This window comes from Chaetodon trifascialis, chromosome 16 (genome assembly GCF_039877785.1).
Source record: "Chaetodon trifascialis isolate fChaTrf1 chromosome 16, fChaTrf1.hap1, whole genome shotgun sequence".
NCBI lineage: Eukaryota > Metazoa > Chordata > Actinopteri > Chaetodontiformes > Chaetodontidae > Chaetodon > Chaetodon trifascialis.
Window position 1 is genome coordinate 21,362,470 of NC_092071.1, and position 17,896 is coordinate 21,380,365.

General features: G+C 42.3%; 1 protein-coding gene across 1 annotated transcript; it reads left to right on the forward strand.

Moving 5' to 3' along the window:
- The first annotated feature begins 211 nt into the window (after positions 1 to 211).
- Positions 212 to 17,300, forward strand: LOC139344907 (sialate:O-sulfotransferase 1-like). Its single transcript, XM_070983345.1, has 10 exons — positions 212 to 340; positions 1,707 to 1,879; positions 1,974 to 2,344; positions 8,716 to 8,830; positions 9,888 to 10,072; positions 11,631 to 11,752; positions 12,309 to 12,486; positions 13,045 to 13,209; positions 13,315 to 13,515; positions 16,217 to 17,300. Exons 2-10 carry the CDS (start codon positions 1,806 to 1,808, stop codon positions 16,567 to 16,569), a joined length of 1,764 nt encoding a protein of 587 aa, XP_070839446.1. The 5' UTR covers positions 212 to 340; positions 1,707 to 1,805; the 3' UTR covers positions 16,570 to 17,300.
- The last annotated feature ends 596 nt before the right edge of the window (positions 17,301 to 17,896 follow it).

The window sequence follows — 17,896 nt, forward strand, 5'->3', positions numbered from 1 at the left end:
CTCCTCCCCCTCCTCCTCATCACCTCCTCTCTCTCTCTCACCAATACACACTCACACATACTGTCTGTGCTTTATATCGCCGTGCCAGCCTTTCCAAGCGACGGAGAGCAGCACTGGCTGGCAGAGAGAGAGAGAGAGAGAGAGAGAGAGAGAGAGAGAGAGAGAGAGAGAGAGAGAGAGAGAGAGAGAGAGCTTATATAATACCAGCTCTGGGAAATGCTGGAGAGCCGAGGAGACCTTCACTGGACAGTAAGCGGGGAAAACAGCCATCATGACGGCTATAAACTGATAAGTATTCGCAAAACACACGGATGGTGTGCGTACCGCTCCACCGCTGAAGGTAAGCCGCATGTTCAGCTGTCCTGTACTGTAAATGGTGGAGGCAGAGTCAGGGGTTTTAAGATGGAAGACCTCGGATTCTTAAATAGGTGATTCGTGTTTATTCTCGGTGTGTATGCATTCATCTCCCAGCCTCTCGTCCATGCTTCTACATCACAACAGACAGGTGTGGGGATTTTAGGAGCGTTCGGCGTCATCGTGAGTTATATTATGGGTAAAAAATTGGAGTTGAACATAACTTGGGCACTCGGACTTGATCAGAGAGTGTTCATTGTGCAAACTGTTGCTCCTATCCTCAGGAGCACCACCGCACCCCTACTTTTTTGGGGAGTGGGGGGTACAGTGTGGCGGGTCCGCTTCAGAAGACAGAACTAGAGGCCTGAGATGAAAAGTAGAGCTGAAGGGCATGACGGTGTGTGTGTGACGGCCACCGACACAACGGGGCAAATAACGGATATCATCGGATGTGAGGGAAGAGAGAGAGAGGCTGGGTCTGGTAGGCATCCACTGAGGGGTGTAGACACATTATATGGAAACCTCCATAGACCACAGCAAGTCACATCATCAAAGAGGGGCTTGCATCGTGACAGAAAAAACGGACAAAGCGCACAGAACGGGTCAGGGCTGCACTTCACTGCGCCTCTCTCCACTCCAAGTACCAGGCTTCACAAACACTTGGAACGTTTGGCTGTTTTACTTCCTAATCATTCTGTAATCTTCAACATCTCATCTTTGCACGTTTTTTTTATTCATCACTTATTCATCTCTCCACAAATGAGAGAGATGGTCTGCATACTGCTATGATAATCCTCCTTTCATAAGCACCCATAATGCGCTCTCCAGACAGTTTTTTATCACATGATGTCATTTCACTGTGATAACTGGGACTTAGATTATCCTTATTTTAACACTGGCAATATATCCCAGCTTCACAATCTGACAGTGCAGGAAGTGAAGAAAATCTCTGCACTGAAATGGAATCCAACTCAAAAGCCATATTAGTAAAGGTTGGTGGAATTTCTGGACTCCCCTCCTTTTTTAAAAACAGATTCTTGTGATAGCAGAGCACAGACAGCACACAAATGAAAGAGGAATTACAGGAATTGCAGAACACAACTTGAGGAAGGGTTCCAAATCAAAAACAAAGGCAGGAATGAAAGCAATGAAGCAGCAGACACCAAGGGATGTGTTTCAAGATGCTGCATGACAGAAACACAAGCCCATATGTCAACATGAGCTGTGCATCTAATCCACAAGGCATGTACTCCCCTTCCCTTTCACTGTGTTCCCATACAGAGAAATACACTTGTGCTTTAATTCCCGCTGCTTATGTTTTTTTGTTTTTTTTTTCTGTTTTGGTGCCTCAGCTTTCCTCCAAGTATCATCCCGGAGTCAGTGGCCAAAGCCTTGGATATTAAATCCCTCTGTTGAGACACATCCATTGTTCCACTGCTGCTATTGGCTCCATGGCGACGAAGGATCAAGACACAGTATCTACAATACTGTCAGATGCTGCAGGTCTTTCCAAGATTATGAACTTGTAAGTAGGCTACAGATATCCACGTACCTGATCCATGAAATGGCCTTCCACTAAGGTGAGAGACAGTAAACAGAATGGTGGCGCCCCTCTACAGACTGCACTGCCTCTTGAAGCGGGCTCAGATGCTGCTGCTCTGTCTGGGCATCGCCTATCTGATGGCAGGCAGCATCCTGCTCCTGCAGCGCTCCAGCACCAGAGTAACCCAGCAAAACCTCGCCAGCCTGCCTCCACTGCTATCCCTCGCAGCACCTCCTACGGTCCTCAGGACTGCCGGCCTGGGTGTGAGGGCACGCTCCAGATGGGCCGCCATTCAGCCTGTGTCCGGAGGGGGAGCCAAGGCAGGGCGACACTGGCCCGCTTCCCAAAGCCTGGGGGTCCAACACTTGCATCGCCGCTGGTTTCACAGTCTGCTGCCAGAGAGTCCAGAGCAAAGAGTGTCTCTCCACAGGAGCAGCAGACACAAAGGTACTCGTTCTGTGAACACATTCAATTCCTAAATCCTAAAAGTCACTCAGTAGATTAGACTGTTCAGTCTTTAGTCCAGGTTTCAATTCTTAAATACTGTACTTGGAGTTGTGACTTAATCAACATCACTGCAGCTTTTCTTCATCTAGCAAACTAAGAAGGCCAAAGAAGCAAAGCAACCAGTGTTAATGTTAACAAGTGACCGCTGGCCACTTCTTGCCCTGTTTACATTAATTAGTTGTGCCAGTGAGGCATTAACAACATGAAAGGGATAGTCAGCTAATACTATTTTTAACTAGCTGGCCAGCATGTGAATGAAAAATCAATGCTATTGTTCTGTTCACCACAAACTGTAAGAATCAGGAACCAGTTCCAATTAATTCTGTTGAGACTGGAAAGCTGTGCTTTGACCAGTTCAATCAGCCACTTGTTGCCAGGCTTTTCGAAAGCACAGGACCTCCAATATGGCTGCCAAAAGATGCTTATGTTACCTGACAGATTTGTGATTGTATGGCCTCATCACAACATACAAGGTGGTTTTGTCAATCATGAACTGACCTTATATATCAGCAGCCAAGGTTGTGCACCTCTATTGTCATTAAACAAAACAAATCGGCAGATATTCAGTGAAAAGGCTCTGGGCTATAACACAATCATGCTTTCTGAAATAGAGCAGTGGGGGGAGGATGTGAGAGATTGAAATATCCTGGTGAAGATGTGTTAACTGAGACGGTGGTTTTCCTGGTGAATAATATATGAAGGAGCAAATATACACGTTTATTTTTTATTTTGTGATTTACTTTGCAGCTCAGATGGCCTGGAGCAGAGGTAATTCTGCACAGGGCTTCCACAGTGCACTGACAACAAGCTTCATTGTACATTTATGAACACATAATCATGACCTTAGAACATTTAGAAGACTTCATTATACATTTATATGACATTTTACGTGTGGATGCTTCATATCCTGTAGATGAGGGGTAGTGCTTGCTGATCATCTAAAAACCAGAGAAGGAAAAAGTGGATATGCTCTAAAGTTTCCAGAAAATAAATTAGTAATTATGAAGATAAAAATGATATAATTGCTTACTTGTGCTCTCTATTAAAGAGCCCTCACCTTTTCTTGAGTACTTAAAGATATCCCTGGAGATTTAGTCTATTGTTGAACAGGCCTGTCAGTGCCATTTTGATGAAAAGATAAATACAATGGAATTACCTCCAGTGGAACATTTGTTCTTCTAACTCATTCTTGAAAAGCATCCTACAAGAGCTCTTAATCCTTTTTTTAAACAGACACTACATAACCACTCAGTCACTAAGTAGGGTAATACAGATGAAAAATGTTGGAGGCAGGAATGAGATCAGTTTCAGCAAAAGCCATCTGGCAAAGGTTCCTTTTAAAAAGCATTATCCAGGACACAGAATTAAATACTCAGGTCGACTGTAACACATGCCCGGGCCAACTATTTCTGATCTCATTCATAAACCTCTGCATTACACCCATAGACAAATATGTATTCCTCAGTGTCAGTTAGTGGTGAAAAGATGAGGCGATTTGCTGATTAAGTTGACAGAAAATTCATCAGATAGCCAGCTGTCTGAAGTTTGAAAATCCACCTACTGAAGCTCACTAATTAACACATTACATCTTGTTAGTTGAAATCAGAGATCGGTCAAAGTGAGGATGCCAGGCGCCCAGCAGGGACTGCAGGAAGTCACTGCTCCCAGCTATGACATGGTCCATCACACAACCCCCCATAAAGCCACCATGTGTCATTTTACATTTGGTTTTTGCACAGATTCAACAACGAAGACATAATGTGTTTGCTTCAGAGGCTTGTTGCCTTGATACAGAGCCGTCCAGCTGTTTCCTCACTTCCTGTCTGTGTGTTAGACCAAGCTAACGGTACGGACATGAGAGTGGTATCATTCTTCTCATCAACCTCTTGGCAAGGAAGTGAATAATTCTTTTTCCAAAACAGTCATTGATTGAGCAAAAACACATGGATCTGCTGGCTCCAGCTTCTCAAATGTGAGAAGTTGCTGGTTTCTCTGTTTTATATCATCGTTAATGGAATATTTTTGCTTTGGATCACTGAACAAAAATGCTTCCTTGTGCTCTGTGAGTTTGTGATAGGAATCTTTCACTGTTTTTTTAAGGGACTAAATGACTAATCCATTCATGAAAACGTGCAGGCTTATCCACAGATTCATCAAGTGATAGTTAGCTGCAGTTTCAATGTTCCACAAATCTCACGTATCATTTCTGACGTGTCTTTCTAAAGTGGATTAAAAATCACTTTCTTACTCAGTGAGCAGACACATATCAACAGTAACTGTCTTCTAGTTACTAAATTAGGACTATCATGAGATGATTAAACAGCTCCTATTCATCCAACACAGTCTTGTTTTCCAAGCCTCACAGCTGAAGTCTCTGGACCACAGCCCAACAAATAATACAAGGTGTTTGATGCTGATACCAAAACAATATTGTCCACTATGTTTTTAACCACATAACAAAGCCGAATCTTTTTAAATTATTCCTAACATTTGGTTATCAAAGAATTGCCGATATATTTGTCAGTGCTCTCTGGTGGACAAACTATGCAATAACAACACTGTTGCTAAATTGCCTTAAACCCATCTTTGGTATTTCTGTACTGCAATTATTTTCTATTTATTGGCTGATGCATGCTGTATATTAGTACCTGTTTATCTGTGACATGGTGATGCACCTGCTCTGGAACACCAAAGAACTGAATAATAAGGAAAAGTATGAGAAAATCATACAGGCAAAATTAAAGGCCTGCAGCTTTAATCACAAGCCAACCCACTTCTCTGCATCTATAATATGATATATTTAGTTCTGTAGTTTGATAATCAGTCTTTATGTTTTCACTGTTTTATTTTCATTTTTTCATCTGTGTTCACCGACTGCTTCGACACAACATTGCACAGCCGGGTAGAAAGGTTCGCACACGCATTTTCAGTGTCAGATATTCATAGATCCAGGAGCCCTACCTATTCAAACATTTTATAATAAAAGTGTGAGATGCATAACACTTTGTGTCTGCTGCTGGAAACTTTGTGCCTCACAGGAATGAGCCACAAATTCCTTGATATGTAAAATACATATCAGAAGAATTACACGTCCAGAGATGTGCAGAGGGATCAGAAGTAAGCGATATTACACACAGCAGCACAGCAGTAGTCACACTCTTTGTGTTAGTATTTTGTTTGATTGATTTTTATGAAGTTTGTGTTGATTCCCCTGCAAATTTTGTGAAATAGATGGTTGTCACTTTATTGTCTGAGGTTTGATTTTCTTACGGAGGTCTCTTTGAATATTGTCTGCTGACTGTACAGCCACTACAGTCCAGATGTGAGAAGACTTGATAAAAATGTTGATGCACTCTTTTGAGTCACCTTCACTTATTAACGTATGGTCAGAGCAGCGAGCTTAACAAGCAGCAGACTGTTTGCAGGAAGTGTTTGTGGGGGGGCTGGTCCCCTGGGTTTTGCCTCCCAGGCTACAGAAATGTTGCCCTACCTTATTGGTGAAGGTTGCTGTGGCTGTACACAGCCTGCAAGATTACCTGCAGGGACCACTCAGGCCTGAAAAAGGGTCCCTTCAGTGCTTTCTTTTTTCTTTTCAGGGTCAAAAATCATTTAATCATCATACATCTATCAAAAATAAAACAGTAAAGCCCACAGAGCTCTGATACAACATCATCTATCAGTAAATATCAGAAACTGAAAAGGATTTGTGCGTTAACAATGCAGAGGTTTACACAGCATTTCTTCTTCATTCTGTTATACCTGCATTATGGAAAGCACAATTAAAAATTTCTAAATTTGAAACAATCTTAAACAATTTTATCAATGTTAACAATTTTAAAAGTGAAAATGGACTATTCTTAAAATGTGTATTTTAATATTTGATGGCTTATATTACATCTCATCTTTTTTTACCTTTTAAATATTATCCTTAGTATTTTTTCTAATCCTTATGATTTTTCTAATATTAAATCATTCTCACTGCCCATTAGCCTTTTAGAGTTAGTGGGTTTTGCTGAATTATTGAATCTTATATATACTAAATTTAAAGAGATTCCTTATCTACATAGGGTTATTTTAGCATTTCATCATGTCTCCCCCACTTCTAACCCTATGCTCTTGGTTGTATGCGCATCTTCTGCTACATTCAGATCTTCAGAGTGATCTGCAGACACTGTATTTAAGGTGTTTCAGTATCAAAAGCCCTGTTGAGTTGATCCTCTCCCACCCTGGCTTGGGTCAGCATACTATGGTCTGAAACCCTCTCTGCTGTGCTTTCAATGACTCTCCTCACATCTGTGAGGACATTATAGACCCAGCAGTGAGACTGAACTCAGCCCACTTTAGTGGACACACACGGTGCACATGTGACCCCTATAGCAGTGGCACATGTCCTCATACTTGGTCATCATGTCATTAGCCTTCTCCATCCAATTCTGTGGGGAAGACTCAACTCCAGCACAACCATCTGTCTTCGTGTTTAAGAAAGCGACACAGTGTCAGACCTAAGTGCAGTCATTTCTATCATGTCTGGGAATTTGGGGCTGCTTCCCTCCATTAACCCTCAGCTGCAGCTGCCTGGGGCTTCTCCTTCACTTTGATTAAAGCAATGACTGGCCCTGCTGGGTGGGTGAGGGGGGTAGGCGAGCCTCACCTTGGGTGACGCCTCTTGAGATGCTTCCTGCCTCAGACTTTGGCAGTCCCAGTCTCTTAGTGCTTTCAGGCAGCATCTGCTGCTGTTCTCCAGTGTTTGTCTCCTGAGGCACAGGCGGCTGGTGACTCAGCCTCGCCCCAGCACAACAGGCTGGACGGGCTTCAGAGGACATAGCAGACTGATTGAATCACGAATTCGATATGGTGATGCTCGGTCTGCCAGAGATTTCACGGTCCATTGCTTGCTTCCATCTTGCCTGTGCACCTTGCTGCCACATCTCTTCAGTTCTAGTGGCAAGTATCTCCTTCAACACTTTTTAATTCCTCTCTTTGAACAGTTGGCATCAGTCTTTCTTGTGCTGGTAGTTAACACAAAATGTCCTCAGTATCCTTGAAACCTTTATGAATACAAATACAATACAATACCTGTTCCCAACATACAGATCCTGAATGAGGAGGAACATCTAGCGAGATGTAAATGAAGCCTGCACACAAAGAAATGCATATGTTAACCTCCACACCAAGAGTGGTGTTTATAAGGAAGGCATCTAGCTGAGCAGAGCTTGATGTAGAAATGTGGCAAAGACAAGGACAGCATCAAAGACTGAATTTAGGTGACATTTTATATGGAGCCTTAATCTTGCCAGCACATCATAATATTCTGTCGTAGTCTATTATGTGTTACATCCTTCTTTCTCCAGGGGTGATTTTTATTCTAGTGATAGTAAATAAGGTTCACTATAATGTAGGAATAAGAATAATCTATATTGGATATTAGATTAGTCCTCATCATGTTAGAAATTAGTTGGATATTATGGCTCACAATACATGTTGGTGCATAATTAGTGTGAGTAACTGATGACGCAAAGCTGCTTTGGCACCGTTAGAGGACGTTGCCAGTGCCAGACTAAAGACAGAGGAAGTCTGGTTTATGTCCAAATCAAGTTAAAGAGGAGAGTGTCAACATCCGTCATGGCTAATTGCAGCTGTGCACATTGTGTATTGTCATAGCATGGAACAAAGTGCATTCAGAATTACTGTAATTATTGTAGAAATCATTCTAATTTCTTTTTATGTAAATCTGCTCAGAATCTATCTCATAGAAAGAACCAGAAAAGAAGCTTCATTTGTGGTGTAACAGATGTTATTAGGGCTGCAACTGATGATTACTTTCATTAGGGAGAATAATTTCATAATATTTCATTACTTTCATAAACTGTCCATTAGTTTGATTGATGAATCATTTAGTCAATAAAATGTCCCATAACTGTTTCACAGAGCTCAAGGTGACACTGTCAAAATGCTTTATTTAGTCAAAGTAATGATCCCAAACCACCAGACATATTTACTTTACGATCATATAAAACAAAGGAAACAAAGCTGTTCCTCATTCGAGAAGCTAGAAAAAAGGAATGTTTTGAATTTTTGCTTAAATAATCAACTGATTTTCAAAATTGTCATCAGTTAATTTTTCCGTGGCCCAGCTGATCGATTAATTGATTAATCTCGACAGCATGAAATGTTATTGTAACAGAAACACACGTTTCACTCAAATACTTTTCAAATTGACCCTTTTCAATGGTGAGGGCGCTTCCTGAGTGCCTCTACAGGGACTTTTCAGTCTGAATGGTTTTCTGTCTGGATTTCTTTGACACATGCAGGAACCTACATTGGTTGCTTTCTGCACAATGCCAGCGATCGAGCCCTGGGAGGAACGATGCTTTATGACCTGCGCAAAATGACCAGCTCTCTGTGTCAAGACACCTGCTCAGAAAGGTAATGCGTTTGCGGTGGGCTCCTGTGAAGGGACCACAGAAGGCCTGCTGTTTGAGTAAATGCTTTGGATCTCAGTCCCCTCCATGAATGCCCCCTGTGTTTGGAGCCAGCGGAGAGCCAGGTGGCTGGATGACAGTAAAAGATGAGGGGGGTGAGAGAGGGGAGAGGGGAGAGTGAAGAGCAGGCCAGGACAGAAGGCTTGATCTGTTGCAGAAGAAGGAAGGAGGGAGGTGTGTATGTGTTAGAAAGCTTAATGAGCTGACTACAGCAGTCGGTGGATAAGTCAGAGGTTAGATGTGTGCTTTCCTGTGGCCGTGGGGTGAATATCTCTGATTGGGTCAGTGTGAGCTGAATTCGCAGCATTGTAATGACTGTCTAAAGCTGCAAGAAAATGTGGAGAGGCAGGTGGATTTTTCAAAGCAAACTCAAGGAATGGCCCGCTTAAATTATTCCTTCTAATATCTTAGCAGCAAGGAAGCAGAGCAGACCTGCTGAAACAGAACAGCAGAGGACAGATGGATGCAGAGGGTTGGTGCTCACATCTCAAGCTCCCCTACCCAACACACACACACACACACACACACACACACACACACATGCTTGTCATGCTCGTTACCTGAGCAGGCCAATTACTGCGATAAGTAGAAGTAAAAAGTCAAGGCAATTTATGAGGAAGCTTCAAAGGACACATGTGAAAAGGTCAATTCTGATGAGGTCTCTGTCCCAAGGAGGGAGGATAAAGAGAGAGGATGAGTCACAACAGCCTTGATATGTAAAGTACAGATCAGAGGTGACTGCAGCACAGCTGGAAAAGAGCATTACACAGTCAGACAAGTGCAGATGGAGAAGGACTGACAAATGTCACAGGGGATGGCCCATACTGTAGATTTAATGCTGGGAAGTTTGAGTTAAATGATAAGTTTGAAATGTTAGCTAATGTCCTGTGGGATGGCTTAGCCTGAAGGCAATAGCTTTGGGTTATGGATTGCCCTTGGCTTGGGCAATAACTGTGTCCATCTGTGTGTGTGTGTGTTTGTGTGTGTGTGTGTGTGGCTAGTGGGTACCAGTTTGCAGGTCTGGAGTATGGAGCTGAATGCCACTGTGGGAACAGGATCAGTAGCCCACGGGCTCCTGAGGAGGATTGTAGTCTGGTGTGTCGGGGTGAGAGGGGGTCTCCCTGTGGCGGAGTGGGCCGACTCTCCATTTACAAGGTGGAGGAGCAGCTGCCAGGCCACAGAAAATGTGAGTCAACGTCCCTCAGGAAAGACACGGGACTGTTTGCTATTTATTATCTCTGTGGAGGACTTCACAAAGCAGTGAAGAAATAACTTTTCAAACTGAAATTCCCCAAAAAACAAATCAGTCAAGAGAATGCAGAGTTAGTAAAAATATTGCACTATATAGACCTATTCTCAATTCACTGTGAAAAAGTTGATCTGTTTTGTGGTTAAATTCTAAACTTTAACTAAAAATGTATATAAAAGCTAAGCATGCTAGTCGATGGAGTGCATTTCTTTTGTTCTGCTGTGGAACAGCTAACCTCTCTCTCTAAAGAAAAGCTGTCAGCTGAGTTTTCACCATACAGTCTAATTTTACCTCATTTGGTTGTCTCAGACTGTGATGAAGGCTGACTTAAAGAAAGAAAATTTTCCATCACTGCTGCGACAGTCATTATCACCCGGAAATCTCATGCGCTGGAAAGCGTGTTCCATTATTACAACAACCAGCAACCATGAGCCGTCATCACCAGTCTCTGCGGTGCTGTAACAGCATATTTAACAGGGTTTTTGATGTGGAGATTTTTAGATCTTTAGTCCTCTGTGTTATTGAAAATGTAATATGAAAATGCTGTTTATGTAAATGCTGCCTTGTTTTTTAATGTGATGAAAGATTATTAAAAATGCACTGTACATTGCAACAGCCTTGGTGTGTTGTCAAGACACCCCAGGGTGCCACAACACCCACTGCACTCAAAAACTAAATGTGTATTAATCCACAGCTGAAAATGATCCCCAACAAATGGACCACACTGTTCCTGTTTGAGTCCTGTTTGCCTGGCTGTTTGAGGACGACAGAGCTTTTCTAAATTTTTTTTGTTTGTTTAAGATTTCATTTCCTGTATGAATCTGAATGAATGTGAATCAGCTCAGAGTTAAGGGCCACAGACATAGAGAAAACAGGTGAATTTTTGTATAACATCAAGCCCACTGCAACTTTACCCTTGATTGATGTCGTTTGTTGAAGAATATTCTCTGAGGCGAGGAGCATCAAAGGATACACATTGTCTGCCTGTCTACCCTCTTTTGCATTGGGCATGTCACAGAAAGGTTGTGATGCACCAGACTTAAGATGCTGTATATTTCTTTAAAAGAACAACATATACATGAAGAAGTCAGTATAACTCTTATTAGAGTTGTGTTGGCCTTAAAGATATGCATCCCATCATTGCTGTTGGCAAGGTCAAATGTATAAGAAGTTTATATCATATGCAGTATTAATATTCATGATCGGAAGGTTCAGTGTCTCTGGAGCTTTTAGCTGAATTGTGAACATATTATACACTAGAATCAGTGAAGTATAGGAATGTAATTAGGGCAGAAATACAGATTGCTAATTTACATTCAACCTAATTTTGAATAACGTTGTTGTTGTCTCAGTAAAGCCTTTAGTTGCTTTTATCAGTGAATAAATGAAATCAGGCCCTAATGCTGGTTAATGCAGGTGAATCGTACCAAATGTAATTTTCTTATCCTGCCACTCATGTGCTACTGTTTTCTCACATGTATTTTCCTCTTTGCAGTCAGAAACATTCACTACCGTGGTTGCTTCAAGTTGCCGAAGAACACCATCAGCACCTTCCCCATCCACTCCCTTCAGCTTAACCTGACCACACAGTCCTGCATCGAGACCTGCACAGATAAGGTTTGAAATAGCTCTCTCAAATTACAGACTTGATGAGCAGTTTAATTGCATATTGCTCTCTGTAGTTTACCAGCGGTTCTCCACTTCCAGGAGAGGAGGCTCCATAGCTCAGAGAGCTGTCTCCACTCCAGGGAGATCACATGTTGGAGCACAGAGCTCCTCGGATTTTGCTGAATATTTAGGGTTTAATGTGCTGCTAATGAGAAGTAGTCTGGAGCTCGCACTGAGATCTTACTGGATGCAGCTGTGTCTCCTCCCAAAACAGAAATGGCTGGTAGAAATATTGCACATGTATGTTTGTGTGTGTGATTATGCATAACATTTCAAAAATTTCCACGGCAGTCTGTCCTCATGCTTTGACATTGATCATTTTGACTGTCTGTTGCTGGAAAAGTGAGAAAAAATAATGAAATGAAGTGTGCAATGGGGACGTGATGCAGACTTTCCTGCTGAACTGAGCCGACACGTCACCCTTGGGTAGATAAAAGTCTTTGGAGAGAAAAATAATCATGATGAGTCATAGAAAAACATGAACATTTGTGCTTTTGGTTTGCAGGAGCTCCCGCTGGCTGTGTTCAAGAAGCCCCACTGCTTCTGTACGTGGACGTCCTCTCTTTTCAGTCTCAAGCAGCAGTCTGACAACCAGCAGTGTGTGGGGAACTACACCAGCACCTCCACACACACAGCATCCACTGAGCACGATCACTTCCAGGTTTATCACACACCTGTGCTTGGTGAGATTTTTGCTATACAAAACTGTGTCCGTCAACTGCATGTGACAGGGTCTCGTTTAAAGCTCTGATCATGTAAAGCCTCATTCTCATTGGTTGTACAGAGGGAGATGGGACAGTGAAATAATTACCAGACCATGTCTGTGCTTTAATCCCATCCTATTCAATAAGTTTCACTGATCACGCTCAGCAGTCAGCAGACTCTTTCCCCTGTAAAACAGCCTGTAAAAATAACCTCAGATAAAACTGGTCCATTCACTGACACGGTCCATGAATACTGTGTGGTTTCCTTGGGGAAAGAACAGTTAGTGCATGATTGGGGAAGAAATTGCTCTTGAAAGCAGTGTTCATCCCAAATTTAGATCACACCCAAAATCTCAGCACTCATCCATTTTGTCACTCTTGCACTCATGCTACGATTTGCCACATAGGACTTGCTCTGTGTTACTTTTGTTCTCAAAGTGAATGCATTTCGGGATCTCCGCAGCCACATGTTCTGATCTGGTGCAGCTCCGCTTGGTTTTATAAATAAAACTGGCAACAAAAATTCTGTCCTTCTAGATTCCAGGTGCAAAGAGAGGATGTTTCTGCCTCAGAGATCCAGCTCCCTGGTGGCGCTTTCTAGTTTTCCTGGTGCAGGCAACACCTGGGTACGGCACCTGATCGAGCTCGTGACCGGCTACTACACTGGCAGCTTCTATTTCGACGGCACGCTGTACAACAGAGGTGGGGAGGGCACTTCACCAGTGTTCAGATGAGCGTTTGAGTGAGTGCTCATGAAATACTGCCTCGCAGCTGACCATTACTCATTCATTTATTCATTGGTACCAGGTTTCAAAGGAGAAAAGGACTACTGGAAGAGTGGCCGCAGCATCTGCGTAAAGACCCACGAAAGCGGTCAGAAAGAGATTGAGATGTTTGATTCTGCCATCCTGCTGATTCGAAACCCTTACCGCTCCCTCATGGCTGAATTCAACCGCAAGTGTGCTGGACATTTAGGACACGCCACAGATGCACAATGGAAGAGCAAAGGTAATACAGTCCAATCTATAAAGACATGATGGTGGAGTAGTTTATGGCTCTGCTGAAGGATGCTGTTGTTACTGCTGCATAATGTCTGCTGCTGATGTTATAGCAACAGCAGACCAGAGGGGATTCTGTGACTGTGAGTGCATCATGAAGCAGTTAAGTTCTCATATTTACAGTGAAGACTGCACTCTTGACTATGACAGCTTTTATACCATGGTCAGTGACATAGGGGACTGTATGCTTTTCTATTCAGTGCACAGTAGTCAGACACATCCTCCTGTGGCTCCATTTGTAACAACACAACAATACAGCATGCAAATTCCAAAAAAACATTTCCTCACATATTGTACCTCGAGTAGCATCTCATCAGGCAGGTAGTTTTGATTTGTCCAGGTTTCATGCAATGAAGGAGAAAGGAATTGCTGACGCCATGGAGACGGAGTGAGCGTTTTATGTTTGATTGCTAATGAATTCCAGTGTCAGAGCCTCGCTGTGATAATTGTCAAGTTTTCTGTATTTCTTGATCAAACCTATGCTTGGTTGCACTTAAAGGACTATTAATTTTCAAACAATTACCTTTGCCCAATATCTGTTCGCCCCCCCCATTAGCATGGAATGGAAATGGGGGTCTCAAATGAAGGAGAATGATACTTGAACACAGAAATGAAAGCAAATGTGGGTGGTCCACCTGTTTTCTGGGCCAGGTAATGAAGCTTCAAGGGTCTTGTTTTTGAAAAATGTTTCTTTGAATTGAATAGACTTGCAGATAAGGAAAAGAAGTACCTTACAGTTTCTGGATTTGTTGAAAAAAAAAAAAAAAAAAGTGCTTTTGTTAACATAGAAGCACCAAAGTTTGGACAAGCTGCTTTTTTGTCAGCCTTTTGAGACATCCAGTCCAGGTTTACAGGTCTTTGGGGCTTTATTCTGGTATCTGATCCAGTGATAGATCCCTCCGTCACCATCACAGATGCTGCTCTCTCTGTGGTGTTTGCTAATCCCAAAGTTTGTCAGACATATGGTGTTGTCGCAATTCCCTGTCTATTCAAGGACAGACTGTTTGCTTTTGTTAAATACCTTCAGTGAGAATGTGATTAGCTCTGATATCTGATTAGGCCTCCGTCTCTGTAACGCTCTCCCTGTTTCTGAATATACATAAAACAAAATCATTCCTGTTAGTGGAGGAGAAGTTTGTATCATTGTTCATGGACCAGAGTTTTTGTTGTAAATTAGGGTTTTTCATTTCTTCATCTATACAGATGGAGGTTCTTAAAGTTGCACGTAGAGGCTGGATTATTAACTACAGAGCTACAGCCAAGAATATGGAGAGGTGTGTAAGAAAACATACTTTAATGGCTGAACTAAAGAAACCAATTGCATATGAGGACCCTCAGTCATTTTGAACTATAGAAATGAGTACTACTCACTATGGGGTGGACTTGCAAGTTATACTGCATAAACATCATTTGCACTATCCAGACTTTGATGAAAATATTTTGAGAGGGGTGATAAAGAGAAATATTAGCCAAGACTGAAACAAATGCAGAGTAAGTCCTTGATTCCTGCCAAGAAGTGCTCTTTTTAATCTCATGAAATAAATTCAACATTTCAGAAATATTATTCAAAACCATATGAGCATGAATGTAAATACCGCTCAGACAAAAGTGCCTCAGCGTCAGAGATCAAGGCTGCAATCAAGATGCTGGCTTCTGGTAAAGCACCGGGGAGGACAATTACAGCACTGAGTTTTATAAATGCTTTGGAAACAGGTTGACCCCCTTCCTCACTGTACCATAGTCAGCCAATGCACAGTGCAAGTTCTGCTGTGATTTCTCTGCTGCCAGAAGCAGGTAAAGACCATTTGCAGATGAATAATTTTAATCCACTAAGTCTGTTACATAATGATTATAAAATGTTTGTGAAGATGCTTGCAATATGTCTTGAGATAGTGGTTTCATCTTTAATTCATGCACTGTAGATCAAGTGGGTTTCATCGCTGGCCACCTGACCTCCACCTTTTCATATAATCATCAATTCAGCATCCAGTAGTGGCAATATCACCAAGATTGCAAAAAACGTTGGGAGGCTGTGTAAAACTAAACAAAATATGGATAACTTGCTAGTCCTTTCTGACATATATTCAGTTGAAAACAGAACATAGACAATATATTTAATCTTTGACCTCATCATCTTCATTGATTTATGTAAATATTTGCTTATTCTGAATTTGATGCAGCAACACATCTCAAACAAGCTGGGTCAGGAGCGAATAAAGACTGGGAACGTTGTGGAATGCTCCAAAAACACCTGTGTGGAACATTCCATTACATATCATTATTTAATCAAAATTTGGCTTTGGTCCAGTGTCCAGTTAGTATTATACTGTACATTATGGGGACATTGTTCCAGGATTTGTGAATTCTTGAACTGACCATTTTAGATGCGTTGTGGCACATAACTCTGGCCACATCACATCTGGCCTTAATTAACTTTCTGTCCTCTAAACCTGTATATATGCAACAACTCCACCTCTTGAGTTCTGAGATGTAAATAAGGAAATTCTGTATATGAACATTGCATTTCCCAGAGGCAATGCTGGCAGCCTATTCAACAGTTAGCATAAGATCTAATAATTACACAAATCACTCAATGCTTGTGGAAACTAGCTGTTGTCTAAATGATCAACTGTACTCTCTTTCACCTGCAGAATGGCCAGAATTCGTCTCCAGCTACGCCCCCTGGTGGGCATCCCACGCTCTGAGCTGGCTGAAGTTTGGACGGCGCCTGCTGGTGGTGCATTACGAGGAGCTACAGAGGGCCCTTCTCCCACAGCTACAACACATCACGGCCTTTCTGAACATCACTGTGACCGAGGAGAGGCTGCTTTGTGCGCAGAGCAACCAGGACGGGCATTTCAAACGCTCAGGGGCCCAGCGGCCCTCCTTTGACCCATTCACCACTGACATGAGACAGATGATTGACCCCTTCATTCACACTGTTGATCAAGCACTGCAGAGCAGGAACTTTAGCAGGCTTCCACAGGAATACCTCCCCAGATGATGATGTCAAAAGGTCGTACACACAGTCCTTTAAATGACTACTGCAGCAGCGGTTTGCGATAGAGAAGTTCTTCACAGACTTCTCTGGTTGATCTAAGTGGACCACCTGACTCTTAGATAAACTGCGAATGGCTGTCTAGTGATAAAAATACGATGGAGGTCACTGGAGAACACATGACAGTTCAATGTGAAATGAAATGGTGAACAGTGATGAAAGCCTCGGGGCAGTGACTGCCTCTCTGAGAGCTGCAAATATGACAAATTCTCAGAGAGGATTTGACATAATTTGTTGGCCTGCAGAGTTGGGATTATCTAGTGAAGTGCCCGACTGCACAAATATTAGTGTCTAAATCCAGGATGGACCCATTTTGGTTGAAGAGGGTTTTCTGTGGCTTTATGATTTCACTTCAGTGCAAATACTGTGTTTTTATCATACAGTAAACCCATCCTAATAAAAAGTGCAAGTCGTACTAACAGATGACAACCACAGCGTCAGTATTTCTCAGATTCTACTGAATTTCAGTGGGAATCTGCTGGTCGCTACAGGTTTGCAATCATGATGCATAAAAGCCTCAGAGCTGCTACATGTGGCTGGAAGGACTCTCCATGCAACTCGTTTGACTGCACATGAACTCAGAGCTATCTTTTGTGCTCTATGCTTTAAACTGTAAATGGCATCCACTGTTTCTAGTATTTTGTTTCATTAAATGCATTCACTTGTTTACACTTGCATTACTTGAAATGTTTTTGACTTTAATGGAACAAGGTGATGCAGTACAGCACGGTGTCACCAGGTAAGGTTAGGCCTTCACCGTGAGCAGAACACTTCCAATGTAAAGATCATGTTCAGATGGTTAGTGTACCTCATATGCAGTCTGTTACCACAAACAGGCTAAAAGCAAGAGATGCTTACAGGACCATTTTGAGCAAAAGAAGCCTGTTGTTACTTGAACATGTGCAGTTGTGCCACTTTAATCATAGCCTGGAAGAAAGGAGCCCCCTGGTGGCTGAAGAAAACATGCTCAACATTTTAGACTGAGGTATCCACACCTTTATCTGCTTTCTTTGATTGTACCTCACAGTAAAAAGTGTTATTTCTTGAAATCCATGATGTTGTGCCCGGCTTTAGAAAACGTTAGGAGTCACAGGTTGTATGTGTAGGTGTGTTGTTCAGCAACAAGAACAAAGCCTCTGCTGCACAGAGTGCTGTCACTGTCAAGAACACTTGCACAAACTAATTCAGTGTAGTACATTCACAGCAAATGTTTGCATTTTAGCCTGGGCTGTTTTGTTCTATCAGATTTTATTGAACAATATCAAGGACATGT